Source organism: Rhinopithecus bieti, unplaced genomic scaffold (assembly GCF_001698545.2).
Source record: "Rhinopithecus bieti isolate Rb0 unplaced genomic scaffold, ASM169854v2 scaffold_48368, whole genome shotgun sequence".
NCBI classification, from domain to species: Eukaryota; Metazoa; Chordata; class Mammalia; order Primates; family Cercopithecidae; genus Rhinopithecus; species Rhinopithecus bieti.
In genome coordinates this window covers 124,540-145,541 of record NW_016819103.1, presented here as the reverse complement: position 1 = coordinate 145,541, position 21,002 = coordinate 124,540, and the positions used below count along the sequence as shown (strand labels likewise).

Here is a 21,002-nt window from a genome sequence, read left to right as displayed (position 1 = left end):
AGCAGCAGTGGGAAGCCTCCTTGCCTGGGGGCCTACTGGGAAGACAGCAGCTGAGGATAAACACAAGCAGAGCCCCAGTCTGGCCCTTCCTGGGTCTGCAGAACCAGACAGCTCAGGGAGACGAGAGTGGGATGGTAGCTTGCCCATAAGAAGTTGGGCAGGCCTGAGCTGTGTGCAGAGGGGGCCCAGGCTAGGCTTCCTGTCCTGCCCAGTGGGGCACTGGGCATCTCTCTTAGCAGACACAGGCTTCAGATAGGGGCTGGCCAGAGCAGAGACGCTGGGGGTTTGCAGACTTTTGGGTGAATCAAACCCAGAGGACCCTTACAAGAAACTAAGGCCTTGGTTTAGAGAAAGCCCACATGTCCACCAAATAGTATTGGTAACCTACAGAAAAAAGAAAGAGTGTGCCTTCCCCACCCTCATATAGCTCACAAACCAAGGCAGAGGCTTGATATGAAGTCCAATTAAAAAAGAAGAGAGGTATCAGCCAGAGAGTTCTGCAGCCAGGCTGGCTAGGGAACAGTGCCAGACTCCAGGTCCCATGGAGGGAGGAGCCAGCAGGATGCCCAGGTCTTCCCTCCAGTGAAAGCTGAGACTTCTCTCTGCCAAAGAAGGGAGGGAAGGTGGCAGGAAACAGGTGACTGCACCTGTAGCCTTGCACCTGGCCACAGAGGCAGGTAGAATGGCTCCTGAACCAGGGGCAAGGATGGGAGAGAACTGAGAGGGAGAATGGTGGTAGGCAGACGTTAGGGGACAAGAGGAGAGAGAAGAGGTGGCCTGGGATAGAGAAGGGCCTTAGGAGCAAACCAGGCCCCACTGTGGCTCCTTCTCATGGAAGGTCCTAAGACATAGATCCTGGCTGCGGTGGCTGCAAGAATAGATGGCTGCTTCCCCACCCAGAAAATCAGTCCCCAAGGCAACTCCAGCCAGCCCTGCCAAGGGTGGAGAGGCAGAGCTGGGGCTAAGAGCAGCTGACCAGGAAAAAATGGCAGGCCAGACAGAGGAGCCCCCGCATTGGGGGCTGAAGACCCACTGGTGTCCAGAGAGCAGGGCTACCCACAGATGAGATGAAATTAGAGTTTTAGGGAAAACATACATCACCACCACACCATTTCTACGATAAACTTGATTTTAAATAAGCAGGTGGGGAGGAGGTACAACTGGGAGGGCAGAGATTATTGCCTGCAAGTCTTCAGAGGAAGCCAAGGTCCATGGCAGGTCTGCAAGCCAGCAAGGCACACAAAGAGAATCCCTAAGAGATAACCCAATCCGGCTTCTCCTCCCATTTGGGAGATGGGGAAACTGAGGCCCAGGAAGGGAAAGGGAGTGCCCAAGGTCACTTCATGGGATCAGGGCAGAGGGGGGTCTCCAGCCCAGGAGTCCTGAGTCTGCTGAACCTTTTCTTCTCTGCCACATAGCCTTGCTGTCTGCAAACCCAGTGTCCCTTGGAAAGGAAAAGTTTTTAAGGAAAATTACTCCCTGGGGTATGGAGGAGGGCGGCTGTGGATGGTCAGAGACAAACATGGGACACAGAACAGTCATTAAAAGGCTGACAGAGGAGGACAGCCATCACTCCCCACCCCACCTGGCCCACAACCCCAGTAAAAAAAGTTTTACAATATTATACACTTCTTCCTAATCCCTAGAAAACATTGGTTAAAACTGCCCTAGGACAGAAGATCTGGCAGTCACTGTACAGTGTTATCTCTTTGTAGTGGTTACTTCCATGATGACTGGGGGTGGGGAGGGGATATGACTTTAGAGCAGTGTACAGTGGCCACCTTAAAATTAACTTGTTAATAAATCCTGTGCAAAACAAGCAAGCCCCTACCATTAGGTGAAGCATGGGGTTCAGGAATTCATTTACACACATGGGGGGAAGAAAGAAGAGCCCCAGGTGGCTGGCGGCCGCTCAGAAGTGCGTCTCCTTCTCTGTGATGGCTACGATGGTCCCGTCGCTCTTGAGTTTGGCATCACAGTCATTAACTGTCACCATCCGTGGGCTCACCCCAAGCTTGCCCCGCATTTTCAGATCTGTGCTGGGGGTCGTTAACTTCTGAAGTTTCTGGATGGTTGGAGAGGAGGGAAAGATCTGAGTGATTAGCTGCCAGGGTCCAGGGTCTGCCTTGGCCTCTCCCAAGTACACAGGGGACACCTGGGTGCTGGAGAATTCTCAGCCCAAGGTCTGGGCCCCAGCTTGGCCTCTTACAGCTCTGTCCTCGATGATGAACAACATCCCGGGGTCTCACTTTCCTCCTCTGGAGAATGGGGGCCGGAGAGGTCCCTGCTCCCGGCATTAGGTCAAGAGTAAGGAGAGGCTACGGAAAGTACTTAGCCTTACACCTGGCTAGGAAAGGTGGCTGGGACTCAGAGCTGTCATCAGAGTCCCTGCCTCATGCCTGCCCTTGGCGGACAGTGAGAAGCTGGGGTGTGAATCACTGGGTGGGAATGCATCTCCAGGACTGTTTACAGGACCATTGCTGGATACCTGTGTGCGTTTCCCATGGAAGGGGTGCCATCATGTGGGGAAGGTGCAGTGTGTGTTGGGTGTTCCTCCAGCTGTGCTCAAAGGTAGAAGCATTAACACAAAGCCCAAGGCTCACAGCCTCAGGCTACCTTGCAAAGCAGCCGGCACCAGCTGGCTAGCTCTGATGGATGCAGACTCCTGCCCCACGGCCCTGCCCCTCAGACCAGATGTGGCCCTGCCTCAGGCCCCTATCCCTCAGCTTCATCTGCACTCCCCAGGTTTCCTGGGAGAAGACTCCAGGCTAGGATTTGGGGGGTGCTTTCTGGGCATAAACCCTTTCCCAAGGAAGGCTGCAAAGCCTTTTGGGTGGCTGGTTTCTCAGGATCAAGGCTCTGTCTTCTCTTTCAGATCCTGCTGTGCCTGCTGGGGCACACTGTGCCCCCGACTCTGGTACGGATCTGGGGCTACAGCATGGGTTCCAAAGCCAGGCGCTTGGGTTTATGTCCTGGCTGTACCATTTAACAAGGGCAAGAAGCTTAACCCCGTCCCTCAGTTTCCCCATCTGTAAAGGGGCATAATAACGGTACCTGCCTTCCAGGGTTAGTATAAGGATCAGATTAGTTGAGTGGCCACCATGTTACCTTCCATTCAGTAGGATGCATCCTCAGAGCATGTCTCTGAGGCACCTCTATCCTCATTTTCCCCTCTAGATCCTTCCCGTCCCCCAGCAGCAGCTTTGCGGGAACTGAGGCTCAGGGTGGTGGACTACCTGGCACAAGGACTCTTGGTGAGGAAGACCTGGAAACTGGGTCTGACACCTCCAAAGAATTCCCTTTAATAAACCCTGCTGTCCACGTTGGCAGGTGTGTGAGCTCAGGGAGATGGAGGGGGCTTAGGAAAGAATACTCCCTCTCCTGTTTTCCCCCGCACACCAGGCCTGAGATGATCTCTGGGGGATTTAGCAGGCAACACCAGGCATTTCTGAATACCAAAAGACCACCTGGAAGTTTGGGCAGGGGCCTTCCAGTGGTCAAGGTTTTAAGGCCTCAGGTCAGCTCCCCTCTGGACATGTTTGGCCTGAGATCAGAATTAACCAACTGCCCTTGACCTACAGGCACCAAGGAGCCTGACCTGCTCTGGGGCATGAGCAAGCTTGAGAAAGAGACCTTCCTTAGTGGCTGGCTTCTTCTGGCTGGAGGCATGGCTATTTCTGGAGCCCAGGCCCCTTGGTGGGCAGGCAGGTGGGCTGGGTGTAGCTGACTCTGAGCTGGAGCTTGCATTCTGGCTCTGCATACCCCCACTCCCCATCGCCTCCCGGGTGGCCAAGTTCAACTCCTGCAGTCCCTGGGGTGTGGCCTTGGGGCAGAGACAGGGCCGCACAGTAGAGTGCAACCGGTCCAGCAGAAGAAGGTGAGGCAGCAAAACTCAGGGGACAGGATCACACATGCCAGAGTCTCTGCTATATCCTTCAGAAGCTGTGTGCCCTTGGGCAAGTTGCTTCACTTCTCAGTACTTCAGTTTCCTCATCCATGGAGACAAAAAGAATCTCCGCCCCCCAGGATTGCTATGCGGATTAAATGACTTAGTATTTGTAAACTGCTTAGAACAGCGTCTGGCACACAACAAACACCCTGTGCTGTTTACTAAATAAGCAGAAACCCAGTCAAACCGCTGCCAGCGGTAGGGAAGGAGAGTGAATAGGGAGTGCCGTTCTGGAGTAAGATGGGCTCGGTAACGATTCAGTTGCTGACAAAGGACTACACACTGTAGGACTCCAGTGACAGGAAACATCCAGGGTAGGCAAATCCACAGAGACAGAGTCGATCTGTGGTTGTCTGGGGGTGGAACAAGGGTTAACGGTGAATGGGCATGAGGACTCTTATTAGGATGATGAAAGTATTCTAAAATGGATTCATGACAATGACTGCACATTGTGGAACATTACTAAACATTGTTTAATCGTATAGCTGAAATGGGTTAATTTTAGGATATCTAAAATCTACTTTGATGAAATTGTCTTTAACAATGTGATCTGCTAACTGTTGGCTGTGTGACCTCAGGCAAGTGACCTGATTTCTCTGAACCTGTTTCCTCTACCTGCTAACTGCAGAAAATGATGCCTATCGCCCCAGTTTGCTCTGAGGATGGCAGGAGATACAGCAGGTAGACAGCCTGGCAGGGTGACACGTCAGAATGATTGGGATTCACAGAACAGTCAGTGCTAACACTTGTTACCCTCTGGTCCAGGTCCGGGTCCCAGGGCTTTTCCTATATGAACTCACTGAGTTCTCACAGCCTCTATAAGTTAGGTACTGCGGTTATCCCATTTTACAGACAGGAAGACAGAGGCTTGGCTCCTAGAAATGGGCTCAGCCAAAAGGCCTCACAGAGACACCTTGGGCACAACCATGCTGATAAGCATTGGCCAGAGAGGAGTTTGCCACAGCGCCGCCTGAGGCAGATGGGCGCATGCTGTCATCACGCACCGTGCAGATGAGGAAACTGGGACCCAAGGTGCGAACCTGCCCACATGCACCAGCCCTCCTGGGGCAGTCTCACCTCGGGCAGTGTCCCCTCTGTCTTCCACACCTTGATGCAGATCCAGAGTGGGATGCAGAGCATGGAGGACAGGGCCATGAGCCAGCCAATGCCATAGCCCCAGGCTGGGTAGGTATAGACGTTGTTGTACTTGAGTGGCTTGTACTTGACCAAGAAGAAGATGAAGATTCCCTGCAGAGAGATGGGGGCAGGTGTCTGGGGGATGGACCCTCAGCCCTGCTAGGCCATGAGGGGTCTCGGGCCCAGGCAGACCAGCAGGAGGCTGGCAGGGGAGGAGGTTGGCCCCATTTCACAGCCGTGAAAGGTGAGGCCCTGCCAGGACCACAGTGAGCTTGAGGCACAGCAGGCTGGAGCCCCATCCCACAGGCAACAGATGCTCAGGGAACTCGGCCCTGGGTTCTGGGACCTTGCTGGGCTGTGAGGACCTCTCCCCACCCCCAGGAGCCTCTTCCCCAGCCTCTGCCCAGTTAGGAATTTTTATTTTTTCTAGTTACTCCTTGAGACTGGTTTCAAAGTTGCTTCTCAGAACTACCACGGTCTGTGAAGATGCTGAGTTACTTCCAGTGCCAATAAATGGATGAGTAATTGGGTGTTTTTTAATTAAATGTCTGCTCAGAAAGGCCCTGCTGTGGTCCGGTCTTGGGCAGAGCATGAGCCCCACTGTCACCCTCAGCTCTGCTGCCTTCATGGTTAACAACAAGACGGGGACAGGTCTTTGTTGCCTACACAGTCCTCAGCCCTCTGAGGCGGATCCAGTGCCTGATTTGCCTATGCAGAAGCTGAGGTCCTGAGAAGGGAAACGGTGTGCTCCTGGTTACACGGCAGCACTGGGATCCCAATGAGGCTGCTCCCTGGCCAAGCCCAGAGCCTGTACCCATGGGTGCGGCTTTGCAAGGCAGCCTGAACCAGGAGACATCAACCTCCTCAGGTCCAGCTTCGGCCAGGCTGGGGGCTGCGGAGTGGAAACGTGGGTTGGGGGGTAGGTGGGTGGGTAGATGGCTGGAGGTGGCTCCTGGCGGGGCCCTTACCGCACAGATCCCAGGGGTCACGATCTTCCAGCACCACTTAATGAGCGACGGTGGCCGGTAGCCAATCATGTCTTCAATGTTATCATAGAACCGGTTGCTTCCTGTCCGGAATAAATCAGATGGGCACATACCCACCCCAGAGAAGTTTTGTACATGAGTCAGAGGAATGGCTAGGAGTGTTTGTGTTCTCCAGCCTGAGACAGAAAAACTGCTGCAGGAACCTTTGTATTGCTTAAATAACGATCAGGATGTTACATGTGTGAGGTTTCAGAATAAAAAGCAGCAGGAGGGATGCTGGCCCACTACTGGAGACAGCTCTCCTGGCCTCAGGCCCAGGAAATGATGAGTTTCTGGGAGAAAGGTGGAAGGTGATCCCTTTGGAGGCAAGGCAATCAGGGGTGGGGATGAGGATTTCTTTCTTTTTTTTTTTTTGAGATGGAGTCTCGCTCTGTTGCCCAGGCTGGAGTGCAGTGGAATGATCTCAGCCCACTGCAAGCTCCACCTCCTGGGTTCCCGCCATTCTCCTGCCTCAGCCTCCCGAGTAGCTGGGACTACAGGCGCCCGCCACCACGCCCAGCTAATTTTTTGTATTTTTAGTAGAGACGGGGTTTCATCGTGTTAGCCAGGATGGTCTCGATCTCCTGACCCCATGATCCCCCCACCTCGGCCTCCCAAAGTGCTGGGACTACAGGCGTGAGCCACCGTGCCCGGCCGGGGATGGGGTGAGAAGGGAAGTGGTGTGCTCCTGGTCACACAGCAGCACTGGGATCGCAATGAGGCTGCTCCCTGGCCAAGCCCAGAGCCTGTGCCCATGGGTGCAGCTTTGCAAGGCAGCCTGAAAAGGGGATAAGGATTTCGAAGGCAGGGGCCTGGCAGGGCTGCTACAGAGCAGGGACCTGCAGAGGCATCCATTCCCAAGCCACACTCATGGCAGGAGTGACCATGACTGAGCCCAGCAACCCTCACCCACTTGTTGGGCTTGGGGAGCAGGAGGACCTGAGGTGGTTGTCTGTGGAAGGCCAGGCACCATGCAGGCTGCTGCTCGACTACACTTTCTCCTACTTGGAGACATGTTAATGACTACTGGTATTTTACAAAGGGGAAAACTGAGTCTCAAGGGCAGAAGAACTGGCCCAAGATCATAGTGCCTGAGCCCTGAACCCCTTCCTGTGCTGCAGGGTGTGAAAGCAGGAGGTCTCCCAACAGTGGGAAAAGGCCAAGGAATCCCTGAAGAGAAAGAAGAGGCCAGTATAGACCAAGATAAGCCACAGAGAACCAGAGGCCACCAGAGTCCAAATGCCAGGATCCTGGGCACCCGGTGGGCAGCTGAGGTGTGGACGAGCTTGGCTGCTACTCACCATACACCCAGCCAATGCAGATGCACTCAAAGATGGCCACGAAGAGAAGGCACATCCCACTGGCAGCATAGGAGTCAAAGAGCTGGAAGATGTACATGCCACCCTGTAGGTCGGGGGACAGACACACAGACGGATGGGAGGTAAATGGACACATGGGAGAGCAGGGTCAGCCAGCTGGCCTCAGGTCGGTCCCTCTCTCTGCTCTGTGGCTACTACTGCCAGGAATCAGTTTCTCCCTAGTCTCTCCAGTTTGAAAATTGTACCCTCCCATCTGGGTGCCCCCTAATTTCCTGTCCTTTGGGGGCTGCTGGGACTGCAGATGGTTTGTCTTATCTCAGCCCCTCACTTCCCAGCTCCCCAAGGGCCAGAGACTACATAGAAAATCGAGATGGGGGAGGCCCAGCACCCCTACCTGGATGGCTATAACAGCCTCCTGACTGGCCTCCCTGCCTCTGGCCTCACCCTCTCCAATCCGTCTGCATGCCAGCTTTCAGAGGAACCTTTCTCTGAAACGTGCAAATCCAACCAAACACGTGGCAGTTTAAAGTGACCCTTTGGCTCGTTTCAGCCTGCCAGTCAGGGCTGCTGCCCTCCTCATTGGCCTCATCTCCCTTCCCACAGCCCCTCCTGGACAGACCAAGGGACAGCCTCACCTTCGTGCCTCTACACATGCTATTCCCTTTCACCTGCTAAGTTCCTTCAAAGCTCAGATCAAATGCCACCTCTTTCAGGAAGCCCTTCCTGATGGCCTCGTTCTTTCTTTGGGCCTTAGCATGTTTTGTGGACTCAACTAAAAAAGGAGGGGAGCGGGGCTGGTGCACAGTAGGGGGTGATACATGTAAGTTAAATCCTGTGGAGTGTGATCTCCATGGGTGGGGGGTCCAGCTGGCTTTGTCCAGGGTTGGGTCCCAGGTTCTGGCCCAGGGCTTGGCACACAGGCGGTATGTGGTCCATCTTCATGGGATGAAGAAATGACCACAGGCCAGCTCTGTAGCATACAAATCCGTGACGATTGAGTTTAGTGATGACCTAGAATGTGTGAGCTCAGCTGACCAAGGTAATCTGGGAAGGTTTTCTAGGAGGGAGGAGAGGGGAGAGGACACCAGCTGTAGATGTAGGGAGAGCGGGGGTCTCTAAATAAAATCTTTACAATACAATGAGGGTCCATAGGGGATGTAATCAAACTCAGGGGAAATAAAAGTGTCAAAGAGCTAGGAAGGATCAGGTGGGGTGGGATAGTCTGAATACCACGACAGTGCATTAGGGGGCTGGAATGAAACCTGGAGAGCCTCCCGTGTGTCTTCCATGGGGACTTCCTTGGAGTTCTGCTTCCCCTCTGTGCTCCCAGGGTGCCCTGGGCCTGCTTCCTCCTGTCACTCACAGACCACACACCATGGGACTCGTTCATGTCTTCAACTAGACAGGGAGAAACATCTCAATGCCCACAAGGCCAGACAGATGATACAACTGAGAAAAGGGGGCTGGGTGTGGCACCAGGGAGTGGTGGGGACCGTGGCTAACTGGAGAGTATGGGCCCCATCTAGCTACACACCTCTGGAGGGCAGTTGCTGGGGAATGCAGCTGTGAGGCCAGATCTGCAGATTTTCTGGAAGACACCAGAAATACAGATTTTTATGGGAAATTTTTCTGTTATAATTGTTGGCAACTTCGTGTTTTTAAAAAACACAGTGAGGGCGAAACAAAATGGATCTCTGAGTGGGCCATGTCTGGCCTGGGTTCTCCCATCTGTGACAACTACAGTGAATATTTTGGTCTGCGGGGTCAGGAGCAGGTCTGAGGCACCTCTCTGTGGAGTGCGGGGCTTGGCTTTCTGAGTTAATACCTAAGACCTGCCCCCACCTCCAGTTGCTCCCCTCGCATGAACATCATACTTTACAAAGGAACAAAGAAACCTCAGTGCAACACTCAGCAAGCAGCAGGCTGTGTTTAACCACTTCCTCTGTCTTAATCCAGTTGGTCCTTCACAGTGCAATGACAAGGCAGGCACTAGTGTTATCAGGCACTAGTGTTATCTCCACTGTTCACATGGGGAAACCGAGGCACGGAGCAGCGACACCACCTGCTGCAGGTCATCCAGCCAGCTAGTCAAGGGCTGAGGATTGAACCCAGGTCATCTGGCTGCAAAACCCATACTCTCAATTACTCATCACACTGCCTTGGTGGAAGAAAAGACCTTTGTGGCCTATTTTTCTTAGAGCTGAGCTTTAAATGTGTATAAGTGAGGGAAAGTTCCTTCCAGCAATTACCATGAAGGCCAAGGCGGCACGGCCTATTTGGCAACTGAACTTCTCCAGTGCAATTGATCACAAATAGTCCCCTGAGGAGGTGGACGGTTGGCATGGGAGGCCCAAGCGCCTGCTGACTAACAGTCTTGGGTGACGCGGCGCTGGCTCCCTGATGGCCTCCAGGGGCCCTGAAGTACCCCTTGGGCAGATGCAAGGCCTCAGTCAGAGGTTGGGTATCAGAGACTCAGTGAGCTGGGGCCACCTGGGGCAGGCGGTTCAAGAAGCACCTTCTACCACCTGCCTTCTCCAAGCAGCTGATGCCTGTGCCAACATCTGCTCCTCTTGGAATTCTGTCCGTTAGCCTCTTTAACGCATCAGGCTAACCCCCCAATTTGTATGTGACAAGACTGTGACGAGAGACTCTAATTAATCAGTGCTTAATGAGGCCCTGCTTACTGCACTGCCCGGTTTCTCTGAGTGGGGAGAGGTGAGGTGGAAACTGGGAAGCGCCATACATTTATTTGCTCCAACACTGATTATCACTCTCATTAATGTGACAATGACTGGGCGAGGTAATGATGCCAGCCACTGTGCACTGAGTACCCACCCCGTGCCAGGCGCCGAATTGGCTCTGAGGGCATGAAGCCAAATGAGGGCTGGCTCCTGTTTTCACGGCCCCTGAGGTCTGGTGGGGGAGATAGGTGAACAGGTGGACCACAGATCACAGTAATGGGGAGGAGGAGACTGAACTGAGCTGCACACAAAGTGCTAGGGGCTGGGGGCATGAATGAGGGAAGGGACGCTAAGGAGGCTTCCAGGAAGAGGCAGCATATGAGTTTGGAAGTGGGGGGTATGAGTAGATGCAACAAGGTGGCATGAACCCAAATGCTTTCTAGCCTGACCTCAATATTACATCAGCTGCTTTTACTAATTCTGAGTTCCCTCATTTCTTTCCATGTTTCTTACAAAGACTCTTCTTGTTTCTAGGCAACAGTTCTTTTCTTTCTTTTTAAATTAATTAATTTTGTGCATATGGGGAGAAAAATACCTAATGTTACCTTCCCAAGATACATAAGAAGGTATTTATTTGACAGAATGGCTATGGGAGGTGGGGGAGAGAAATACAGTTTTATCAGATGGTCTTAATTTGAAGGTCATGGAGAACCTCTCCTAACCTGCAGGCCCAGCAGGGACAATGAGAAGAGGGCTACACACAGAAGTCCCAGGCTGGAGCACACGGTGCCCAAAGGTGCCAGTATCATCAGAGATGCCCAGAAAAGCCTGCTTTGAACGCGAGACCACTCATAGGTAACTGTTACAGGGCTAATAGCTGACACTGTCGCTTCACCCGGAAGTTATTCTGAGGGATGGCCCAGGCGTCCATGTGCTCACCATGACAGATCAACCCAGCGTTCCCCTGGTGAGTGTGACTCCCCTCTGTGAATAACAGCAGCGGCCTTTAGCTGAGCACTTGCACATGAAGACACTGTGCTGAGGGCTTGATGAGAACTTCCATTAGATCCTCACCATGACCCGCTAGGAGGAAGCATAAACCGAGTGGCAGAGGGCACTAGACCTGACCCGGGTCACACAGCTAGTCACTTTCAGAGCTGGGAGTTGACGTCACACACCCACTTCACCCCGTGCAGCACAAACCATGCCACTCACCTCCGTTAACATCACGAGGCCCAGAAAATAGGAGATAACAGACAAGGCTAGGATGAGCAGCTCCCGCCGGTAACCCCTCCGGAAGACCTTGGGGTACATGTCCACCACGGCTGTCACCAGGCTTTCCACACACACAAACTGGACGGGGAGATATGATGGTGTGAAACTCAAGGAAAAGGCCGCTCCTGGGGGCCCAGGGTCTGAGCAAGCGCAGCAGGCCTGAACCCTGGGCTTCCTTCATTCCCACACCCACTGATGCAGATGAGGGGCCTGAGGATAACAGTAATCCCAGAACTAGCGGGGCTCCAGTCATGCCCATTTAACAGATGAGGATGCTGAGGCTCAGAGGTGGGGAGTGACCTGCCCAAGATTATTCAGCAAGGATGTGGCAGTCAGGACTTGAGCTGGGGTCTCCAGACTCCAAATCTAGTACTCCTCCTTCTCCCGCATGCTGCCTGTCACATGCCTATGTGCTGGGCTCTGTGCTGGGGTCGACAACTTAAATGAGACCAGCCCCTGCCCTTGAGGCAAGGCTGGGGTTTCTATGCCTGTAGTGGGAGTTACGTGCTCTGCTGATGGCAGGCTCTGGTCTGTCTCTGTGGTCTCCGGGGTTGGGATGCTTCCCTGCTCTTTGTTTCTGGCAGATGAGGGCCTTCTGTTGGGTGGAGGGCAATCAGAGGTGAGCCAGCTTCCAGCTCTTTATCTCTGCTGGGTGTCTTTGGGCCCCAGCCAAATGGTGCAGGCATCAGTGGCTGAGTTTGAGCCACTAAGCATCTGTATCCTGCGTGCTGAGCACAGGGCCAGGTACACGGTATCTGCCCAGTTCCTACCTCCCCATTAACAGCCAGCCTGAATATCCAAAGATACCAACCGCCCCCTTAACTGGTTCTCACGGCACTGGGGGCAGATCTGCATGAACCTTTTCCTGATCACTCTTGTCCCCCACTCAGGACAGCCCAACCCTCTCCTCTGTGTCCTGAGTACACCCCTCACCCTGGGGGCCGTTGCCTGCTTATATCTGTCTCCTTACAAGCAGGTGGGATCCTGGAGGGCAGGGGCCCCATCATTGTCATCTATCTATTTCCTGTGTCTAGCTCAGGGCCCCTGGCACAGAGGAGGGAAAGGCTCAGGAAATGTTTGCCACATTAATAATAATAACAGTAATGATAATAGCAAACACATCATACCTGCGACGTGCCAGGCTCTGTTCTAGGCAGTTAGCACACATTAATTTATGTAGTCTCTCCATGGTCTGTACTATTATTATCCCCCTTTTGTAAATGAAGACACAGAAGCACAGAGGAGGGAGCACGCAATTTACCCAAGGTCACGCAGGCGGTAAGTGGCAACGCCTGGATTCGAACGAGGCGATCTTGCTCCAGAGCTGGGCTTTACCCACCCCACTGCCTTGCCTTGAGGGAGGGAGGGAGGAGGAGTCAAGGGTTCTTTTGCCAGCCACCTTGTTGGGAAGCACCCCTTCCAAGGAGCCATTTGTTGGCTCCAAATCCTTTCTGATTTACCTCTGCCTCCTCAGAAAAGGTGTTTCAACACTCCTTGTGCAGACAAAGGGAATGAGGCACAGACTGGCAAGGTGACTAGCCCAAGGCACACAGCTTGCAAGTCATGGGGCTGGGACTCAAGCCCAGGCTGTGGCCTCGCAGCTGCTCCGCCTCACCAGCAAGGGCTGGCTCTGTCTATCCTTTCTCCAGGTCCTAGGGAAGAGGATGGGATGCTAGGGAGGTTGTTTATCCAGGATTGAAACTGACGAGACACCTGCACTGTGTAGGCCAAGAGGCAGACAGGCCCGGGTGCATGTTTGAGCAAGTCACTCAGTATCTCTGAACCTCAGTTTCTTCTTCTATAAAATGGAGGCAACGAAAGGACCCCCCCAGCCCGTGTGGTTATGGTGACAATGAACTGAGAATGTATCCAAGGCACACAGCAAGGGCAGCACGCATGGGGGTAGGCAGAGTGGCCACCACTTTTTGTGCCAGACCTCGGGCCCCCAGGCCCAAGTGCTGGCTTAGCTCAGCCCAGGCACTCCCCGAGCCGAGGCCCCAGCCCCACCCCCCGCCCTCTGCTAGGCAGGCCTGGCCTGTCACGAATAAGCTGTCAATCCCTCCAAGGCCTCTGCCTGCAACAGCAACAGTAAGGGAAGATTATCAGCAGAAACACCTGGTGATTTGGCTCAGCAGCTTCTGGGAAACTGTTCAGGGGAAGAAATTGGACTCGACTGGCTTGACAGACACACTGGCTGTGGGGTTTGGGTGCCAAGTGACTCAACTGGCACAAGGTCATGTGTGAGGGCAGCACTCCCATAGGCTGGGCTGGGTGTGTCTCCCCACTTCACCTGGGGGCCCAGGGTGTCTGACTGCTTTGCCTGCAGAGCCCCCTGCACAGCATAGCGCTGGCTGGCCAAGACCCAGTCTCCTAGGCAGGGAGGCTGTGGCTGGGGGAAGTTCTCCAGGGCTCCTAGGGAAAACTGCTATGCGGAGTAGCAGGCAAAGGGTGGGTTTCAGGGACTGATGGGGGAATAGTGTGGGAAAGAGGCCGGGGACCTGGGATGGGAGGCTGGAGTGTGCTCAGTGTGGGAAGCGAGCGCCTGCCGCTGTGTGACAACAAAGGGAAACCGAGTGCATGGGTGAGTTACTAGCTCCAGGTCCACCCCCTTCACCAGGGAAGGAGGCTGCCAAGCAGAGGGAGGTCAGCAAGGGGCCTCTAGGGAGGGCCAAGCACAGAGGCAGGCAGGTGGTGGCGGGGCAGAGCTGGTGGTGGCATCCAGGACAGAGATGGAGGAAGGAAGAGGAGGTGCTTTTGTATGTGTCCGTGTCCTCAGTGACTGGGTTGGGACAGGGACATGCATGCTGTGGGACTCACTCTCTGAGACTCTCTTCTGCTGTGCCAGGCAGTGCTGTTGGCAGGAGTGGTTGAGCAAAAGGGAAGTATTTAGCAAATTTTTCTAAACATGAATTGAGAGTTGGGAATTCCAGTAAGGAAAACAGTATTTGGGAAGGCTTAGAGGGGCTGGAACAGACATTTGTGGGTAAGTGTGGAGCCCACCTGGTGGATGGGGGGGGGTGCAAGGGTTGCTGGGAGGGAAGAGGAGGGTGGAATGGGGGACGGTGGGCAGGGCCCTGATGCCAGGACCAGGTAGGAGTGGTTGGGCCTGGGGAGTCACTCTTAAGGGTGGCGTCTGGCCTCCTGGCCCAGGTTCCCCTCCCTCCTGGGCTCCCCCTCCCCATGGCCCCTTACCTGGCTGTCCAGGCCTAGGAAGATGAGCATCATGAAGAACAAGGTGGCCCACAGCGGGGAGAGAGGCATCATGGTGACCGCCTTGGGGTATGCAATAAAGGCCAGGCCAGGGCCTGGAGTGAGGGAGAGAGAAAAAGCCACTGGGTGGAGCCCCATCCCTCATACCATTGCTAGTTTAATCCAGCATTTACTGAGAGCCTCCTCTGCGACAGGCACTGTGCCTGCCTCTCACTCAAACCACTTGTTTCCCAGCCACCCCAGGCGGTTGGTGCTATTCTGATGCCCGTTTTGCAAATGAGCAAGTTGAGGCAGAAAGAGGTAAACAAGGGCCTTGGAAGGGTAAGGATTCAAGCCTAGGTTGGGCTGATCCATGGACCTTCCTCTGGACATGTCTCTACCGTTCTCAAGGGGCAAGGTGCAGTTTCTTGTTAAAATGCAGATTCTCAAGCCCACCCAGTGATTCTGACTCCGTCTGCCCAGGGGGAGGCAAGGACCAGGCACCCAGTGGTTGTGGTAGGTCGGGTCCAGGCTGGAGAAATGCTCTTCCACCCTGGTAGCCTCTTCCTTTGGCTTCCACTCTCATTTCCAGGTCCACTCTCCCTTGTTTTAGTTGCTCCACATAAGAGGGCTGGGTTAATGTGTCCTCGGGATGAACTTTATCAACAACAAAGGGAAACCGAGTGCATGGGTGAGTTACTAGCTCCAGGTCTACCCCCTTCGCCAGGGAAGGAGGCTGCCAAGCAGAGGGAGGTCAGCAAGGGGCCTCTAGGGAGGGCCAAGCACAGAGGCAGGCAGGTGGTGGCGGGGCAGAGCTGGTGGTGGCATCCAGGTATCTGTCAGCAGACAGATACCTGAGAGTCGAGCCCTGTGGCACAGTGGTCAGGAGCACAGGCTCTGTAGCTGGGTGTCCTGGGCTCAAATCTGTTTTCTTAGTTGAAAAATGGGGATAAAAAAGTCCTACCTAGTTTTGCTAATGCAGTGAGATGACACAATAAATGGAAAGCACTGAAGCAGGTAAATGCTTAATAGACATGAACTCTGATGATTTTTTACTTTAAAGAGAAGCTTCATTAAGGTATAATTTACACACACTAGTTTAATAGTTTTAAAAAGTGTATATACCCAGATAACCACCATGACAATCAAGCCATGGCAATCAAGCTATAGAACACTGCCATTGGCCCCTTGGGCCCCTCTGCTGTCTCTTTGCCTCCGTTCCTCATCTTCACTTTGGGCAACCATCAATTCAATTTTTTTTTTTTTCATCCTCAGATTAGTTTTGCCTATTCTACCTAGAAGTGGAATTGCTGGGTCATATGGCAATCACGTGTTTAATGTTCTAAGAAATTCCAAACTGATTTTCAAAGTAGCTGTGCCATTTTACAGTACTACCAGCAATGTTTTCAATTTCCAGTGGCTCCACATCCTTGTCAACACTTGATATTGTCAGTCTTTTAAGATGTGTCATTACAGTGGGAGAGAGATGTTATATCATAGTTTTCATTTGCATTTCTCTGATAGCTAATGACGAGCTAATGACGTTGAGTATCTTCACGTTTATTGTCTGTTCATATGTCTTCCTTTGTGAAGTGATGGCTTGATTTTTTTGTCCACTTTTTTTCATTAGGTTGTTTCCTTTTTATTTGATTGTGAGAGTTCTTTATATGTTTAGGATGTAAATCCTTGATCAGAGGAGTTATTACAAATATTTTCTCCCAGTCTGTGGCTTGCCTTTTCATTTTCTTAATGGTGTCTTGTGAAGAGCAGAAGTAAAAACTGTCCATTTGTTTCCTGCTAGCATGTAAAGAAGTACAATAGATTTTATATATTTTGTCCTTTGACCTCACTGAGTTCACGTATTACTTTTTTAGTAGGTTCCTTAGGATTTTTGGCTGGGTCAGTATGTTTATCAAGAAAATTTTTATTCTTCCCTTTAATTATTTTTATTGTTCTTGCCTTATTGCACTCTCTAGGAACTTCATTGCTATACGGTATAGAGGCAGAGATAGCATACATCCTTGCTTTGTTTCTGATTTTAGGGGAACGCATTCAATATTTAATAATTGGTAAATTAATATTGGTATAATACCATTAAGCCACAGATCTTATTCATATTCTGCCAGTTTTCCTCCTTTTGCCCCCTTTTTTCTGTTCCAACATTTAATTCAGAACTCCAGATTGCGTTTAGTGGTTGTACCTCTTTAGTCTTCTCCAGTCTTTGGCAGTCCCTTAGTCTTTTTTTGGTCTTTTCTAAACTCAACATTTTTGATGAGTTCTGGTTGTTGTTTTGCAGAATGTCTCTTGATGTGGGTTGGTCTGATATTTGCTCATGACTTATGCTGAGGTTGTACATCTTTTGGCTAGAAAACCACAGCAGTGATGTTATGTCCTTTCTGGTGTATTATATCAGGGGGTACATGTCAATCAATATTATTACTGGTGATGTTTACTTTGATCACTTAAGGTTAAGGTTAAACTGTTGTCTGCTAGGTTTCTCCACTGTAACGTTACTCTTTTTCTCTTTGTAATTGTTAACTCTCTTGGAGGGAAATATTTTGAGATTATGAAAATATCCTGTTTCTACTCCAACTTTTACCTACTGATTATAGCATCCATTGGTGGGTCTTGCCTGCAACCATGATTACAATGGTGTTTGCCTAATGGTGATTTGGTATTTCCCTTATTCCTTCTATATTTATTAATTATAATTCTTCTCCAAGGAATAGTATCCTTTCACACCATTTATTTATTCAATTATTTATATATGTCAGTATGGACTCCTGGGTAGTTTATTCTATGGGTTACAATCCAATACTATCATTATTTATTTTACTGTTCAAGTTATTTCAGTTTTGACCATTGGGAGTTCCTTCAGGTTGATTTCCATGGCTTTTTGACATGCCTCCATCCATTTTTTTCTGAGCACTTCCTTTTTTTTTGGCATCACAAAAATGTTCTAGCTTCACCTTGTCTTGCCCTAGCCCTGAAATCAACTGCTTTGTCAAGGAGCCCTGTTTTGATTTTGTTTTGTTTTAAATTGAAGAATAGTGTTTAGAAACCAAGATCTGAGCCCCAGGTGTGCTCATAACTATGGAGTATTATTGCTTGTAAGCTCTCTCAGCACACAAAGATAGGAAATATATGTATATTTATCCATGCATATACACATGAATATTTCTATATCTATCTGTACACAGATGAAAACCATGAGTTTTAATATACTGATACTTCCAATTCCAATAAAAGACATTCTAGCATCTGTCCTTTCCTTATTTATAACTTCTTTCTCCGTGAAAAATCTATCTATAAAATGTTTACCTATTTGTTCAATCCTAATATACACACTTATAACAGTTGCAGAATTGCTACCCCTATACTAATTGGAGCACAATACAGTTATTTTTGTCTTTAGCCTTACAATATCCAGTCAAGATGCTGTTTCTCAAAGTTACATAGGTTAGTTTTTCCTTCCGCATTCCCTTCAGCATGGTGACATTTTTCATTTGTAGTATAGTTAAGTTCATTTGTTACTATTTGTATTCAATTTGGGGTTCCACTACAAAAAAATGATGGTTTATTTTGAGTGGTATGTGAAACATTACCAAGACTCAGAGCTAATTAAAAAAAAAGATCTATTCAAAGAAGCACTGCTTCCTTCTCATTCTTCCTCCCTCATTCCCATTCCTCTCTTCTTTCCACCCCTTTTCCGACCATCCCTGAAGGTAACCATTCTTGTTTGTTTCTAGTTAATCCTTTCTGTATTTCTTTTGCCCAAATGAGTAGACATATTGTCTCATCTCCCCTTCTTTTTTCACGTAATGGGTAGGATACTATAGATATCTGCTTTTTAAAAACTTTTACACACACACATTTCAAAAAGTACTCCTCAATTTCTATTTTCTTGATTATTTTATATTGTAAATGGGTGTTAAATTTTGTTAAAGGTTTTTTATGCATTGATGAAGCTAATCTTATGTTTTTTTGTTAGATCTATTAACATGGTGCATTATATTCATAGATTTCAATTTCTTGAGATACACTGATGCTTGTTTTGTGGCATAGTATATGGTCTATCTTGGTGAATGTTCCATGTCCACTGGAAAAGAATTGTGCTCTGTAAGTACTGAGTGCACTGTTTGATAAATATTAGTGAAGTCATTGTGGTTGATAGTATTGTTCAGATCTCCGTGTCTTTATTGACATTTCATATAATTGTTCTATCATTAGAAAGGGGTGTTAAAATCTCCAACTATGTTTGTGGATTTGTCTATTTTCCCCTCTAGTTCTATCAGTTTTAGCTCCCTATATAACAAATCTCTGCTTTCAGGTACAAACTCACTAGGATTCCTATGTCTTCTCAATGAATTGCCCCTTTTATCAAGATGAGGTGTTCTTCTTTATCTCTGCTAATACTTTTTGACTTGAAGTTTACTCTGTCCAACACTAATACAGTCAAGCCAGTTTTCTTATGTTTATTGCTTGAATGGTATATCTTTACCCATTCTTTTATACTTTATCTGTGTCTTTAAAGTGTGTCTCTTTTAGACATTTTATAGTTGGGTCTTCTTTTAAAAAAAATCTGGTCTGATAATCTCTACCTTTTAATTGGTGTATCTGGTCCATTTAAATTTAATATAAGTATTAATATGGTTAGATTTAAGTCTACTATTTTGTATTTGTTTTCTTTTGGTTTTCTGTTTTGTTTGCTTATTTTGTTTAGTTTTACTATGTGGCACTTTCCTGCATTCTTTTGGGTTAATAAATATTTTTAATTTTCAATTTTGTTTCATCTATTAGCTTTTTAGTTCTACCTCTTATTATTTTTCTCTAAGCAATTGGACCAAGACTATACATCATAACTTATTCAAGTTAATAACATATCACTTTGCACTTCTACCACACATGTGACACTTTCCACTTCTGATTATTATTCTGACATTTTCTGTCCTAAAACAGACCTCAGGATCTAACCATATCAATCATTGCAAAATACAAATGGACCACATACTCCAGTTAAGAGATTATTAGGCTAGATAAAGAAGCAAGACCCAACTGTAAGCTGTGTAAAACTCTCCCCTAGGAGACAGCATCCTGAGTGCAACAGCATCAGAGAGACAGACTGCAGGACATGCAGGGAAGGTCAGCAAATCTCAGGCACTAGGCTTAGAACAGAACAAAATCTGAGCCCTGCAAGAAGTACATTCTGTCTCCCTGGCTCAGTCTCCAAGGTGTTCTGGGACATCCCACTGAGTGTTCTGGCATCTAATTAAGTATTTTCCAAAAATCATGCCTCAGAAAGTGAGCCCAGGTCCTTCTGAGAAAGGTGAGGTGACTACATATTCAGCTGTAACTTGCATTTGCTCCAATTGGCAGACTCCTAAAGAGGGTCTTGGTGTGATCCACACCCCCAACCAGGGGCACAGAGCAGGCTTTCCTGCTTGATGCCAACAGCAACACAAGAAAGCGAGGCAGAAAAGACCAGATCCAGGCTGCACTGCTTATAGACTGTATGCTCTTGGATGAACCACTTTATCTTTCTGAGCTACAAAGTCCTCGTCTGTAACAGGCACTGTAAAAGCTAGGACTGCTGTGTGAATAGTGCCTGATGGAGTTGTGCAGGGCATAGTCTGCACAGCCACGAGTGAAGGCTCTGGTAAAACCTATGTTGCAGAGGTGCCAGGAGCATTTCATGAGGTAGTATATGAAAAACAACTGTCTTACAGCCTGACAAGTGGGACAGAGAAAGTCAATTCTAGTGCATCAATTCAATGGAATACCACACAACTCATGATAACAATCTGTTTTTACTGAGGGCCAAGCTCCTCATGCTTTATTATAAATGGAAGAACTCAGCCTACATAATGCCAAGGATAATATCATCCAGTTTTGATCATCACGCTTATAGCTACATATGTATGATATGTATGAAAAATCCTAGCGGGATAACCCCAAGGTGTTGCATTGGATTTGAATTTTTTTCTTCTGTTAATGTTTCTCTATTTTTCCACAATGAGTATTCTTTCAATTTGAATAAGAAGAAGTCCAAAATTTAATTTTAGTTGGCTTTTTTTCTTCTTATTACTCCTCTCTTGGACTCCCCTCCAAAATGGAAGCAATGATAAAATGAACAACAACAGTGCTGTGGCTACTCTGTCTTACGCAGCACTACAAGGGAGTTTCAGAGGAGGACACGGATTCTCACAGTAAGCAACGCTATTGTTGAGAAGGCAATGATCCCTCCTCACAGGGCTGCCTGTGGTTGAACATGAGGAAGAGGCAGAGGTGTTTTGTGAAGGGCTAGGTAACCCGGCCATAGTGGGATGGAGTGGGAAGTACATGAGTTTGATAGCCAGATGGCCTGGATTAAGTTCCAGCTCTCTTGCTTCCAGCCTGCGTGCCCTTAGTTAAGTGGCCTCACGTCCCT

At 49.5% G+C, this 21,002-nt stretch overlaps 1 protein-coding gene across 1 annotated transcript in view; it reads right to left on the bottom strand.

Annotated features, from left to right (window-relative positions):
* Nucleotides 1–1,111: 1,111 nt before the first annotated feature.
* The window catches only part of SLC6A11 (solute carrier family 6 member 11), a 125,156-nt gene continuing 105,265 nt past the window's right edge, over nucleotides 1,112–21,002 (bottom strand). Inside the window, exons 9-14 of the mRNA XM_017858261.1 lie at nucleotides 14,579–14,691; nucleotides 11,327–11,464; nucleotides 7,413–7,515; nucleotides 6,055–6,155; nucleotides 5,027–5,197; nucleotides 1,112–2,065 (exon numbers count right to left, since the gene is read on the bottom strand). Coding sequence (XP_017713750.1) covers nucleotides 1,913–2,065; nucleotides 5,027–5,197; nucleotides 6,055–6,155; nucleotides 7,413–7,515; nucleotides 11,327–11,464; nucleotides 14,579–14,691 — 779 coding nt within the window. The 3' untranslated portion in view covers nucleotides 1,112–1,912. The remainder of the gene's footprint in view (nucleotides 2,066–5,026; nucleotides 5,198–6,054; nucleotides 6,156–7,412; nucleotides 7,516–11,326; nucleotides 11,465–14,578; nucleotides 14,692–21,002) is intronic.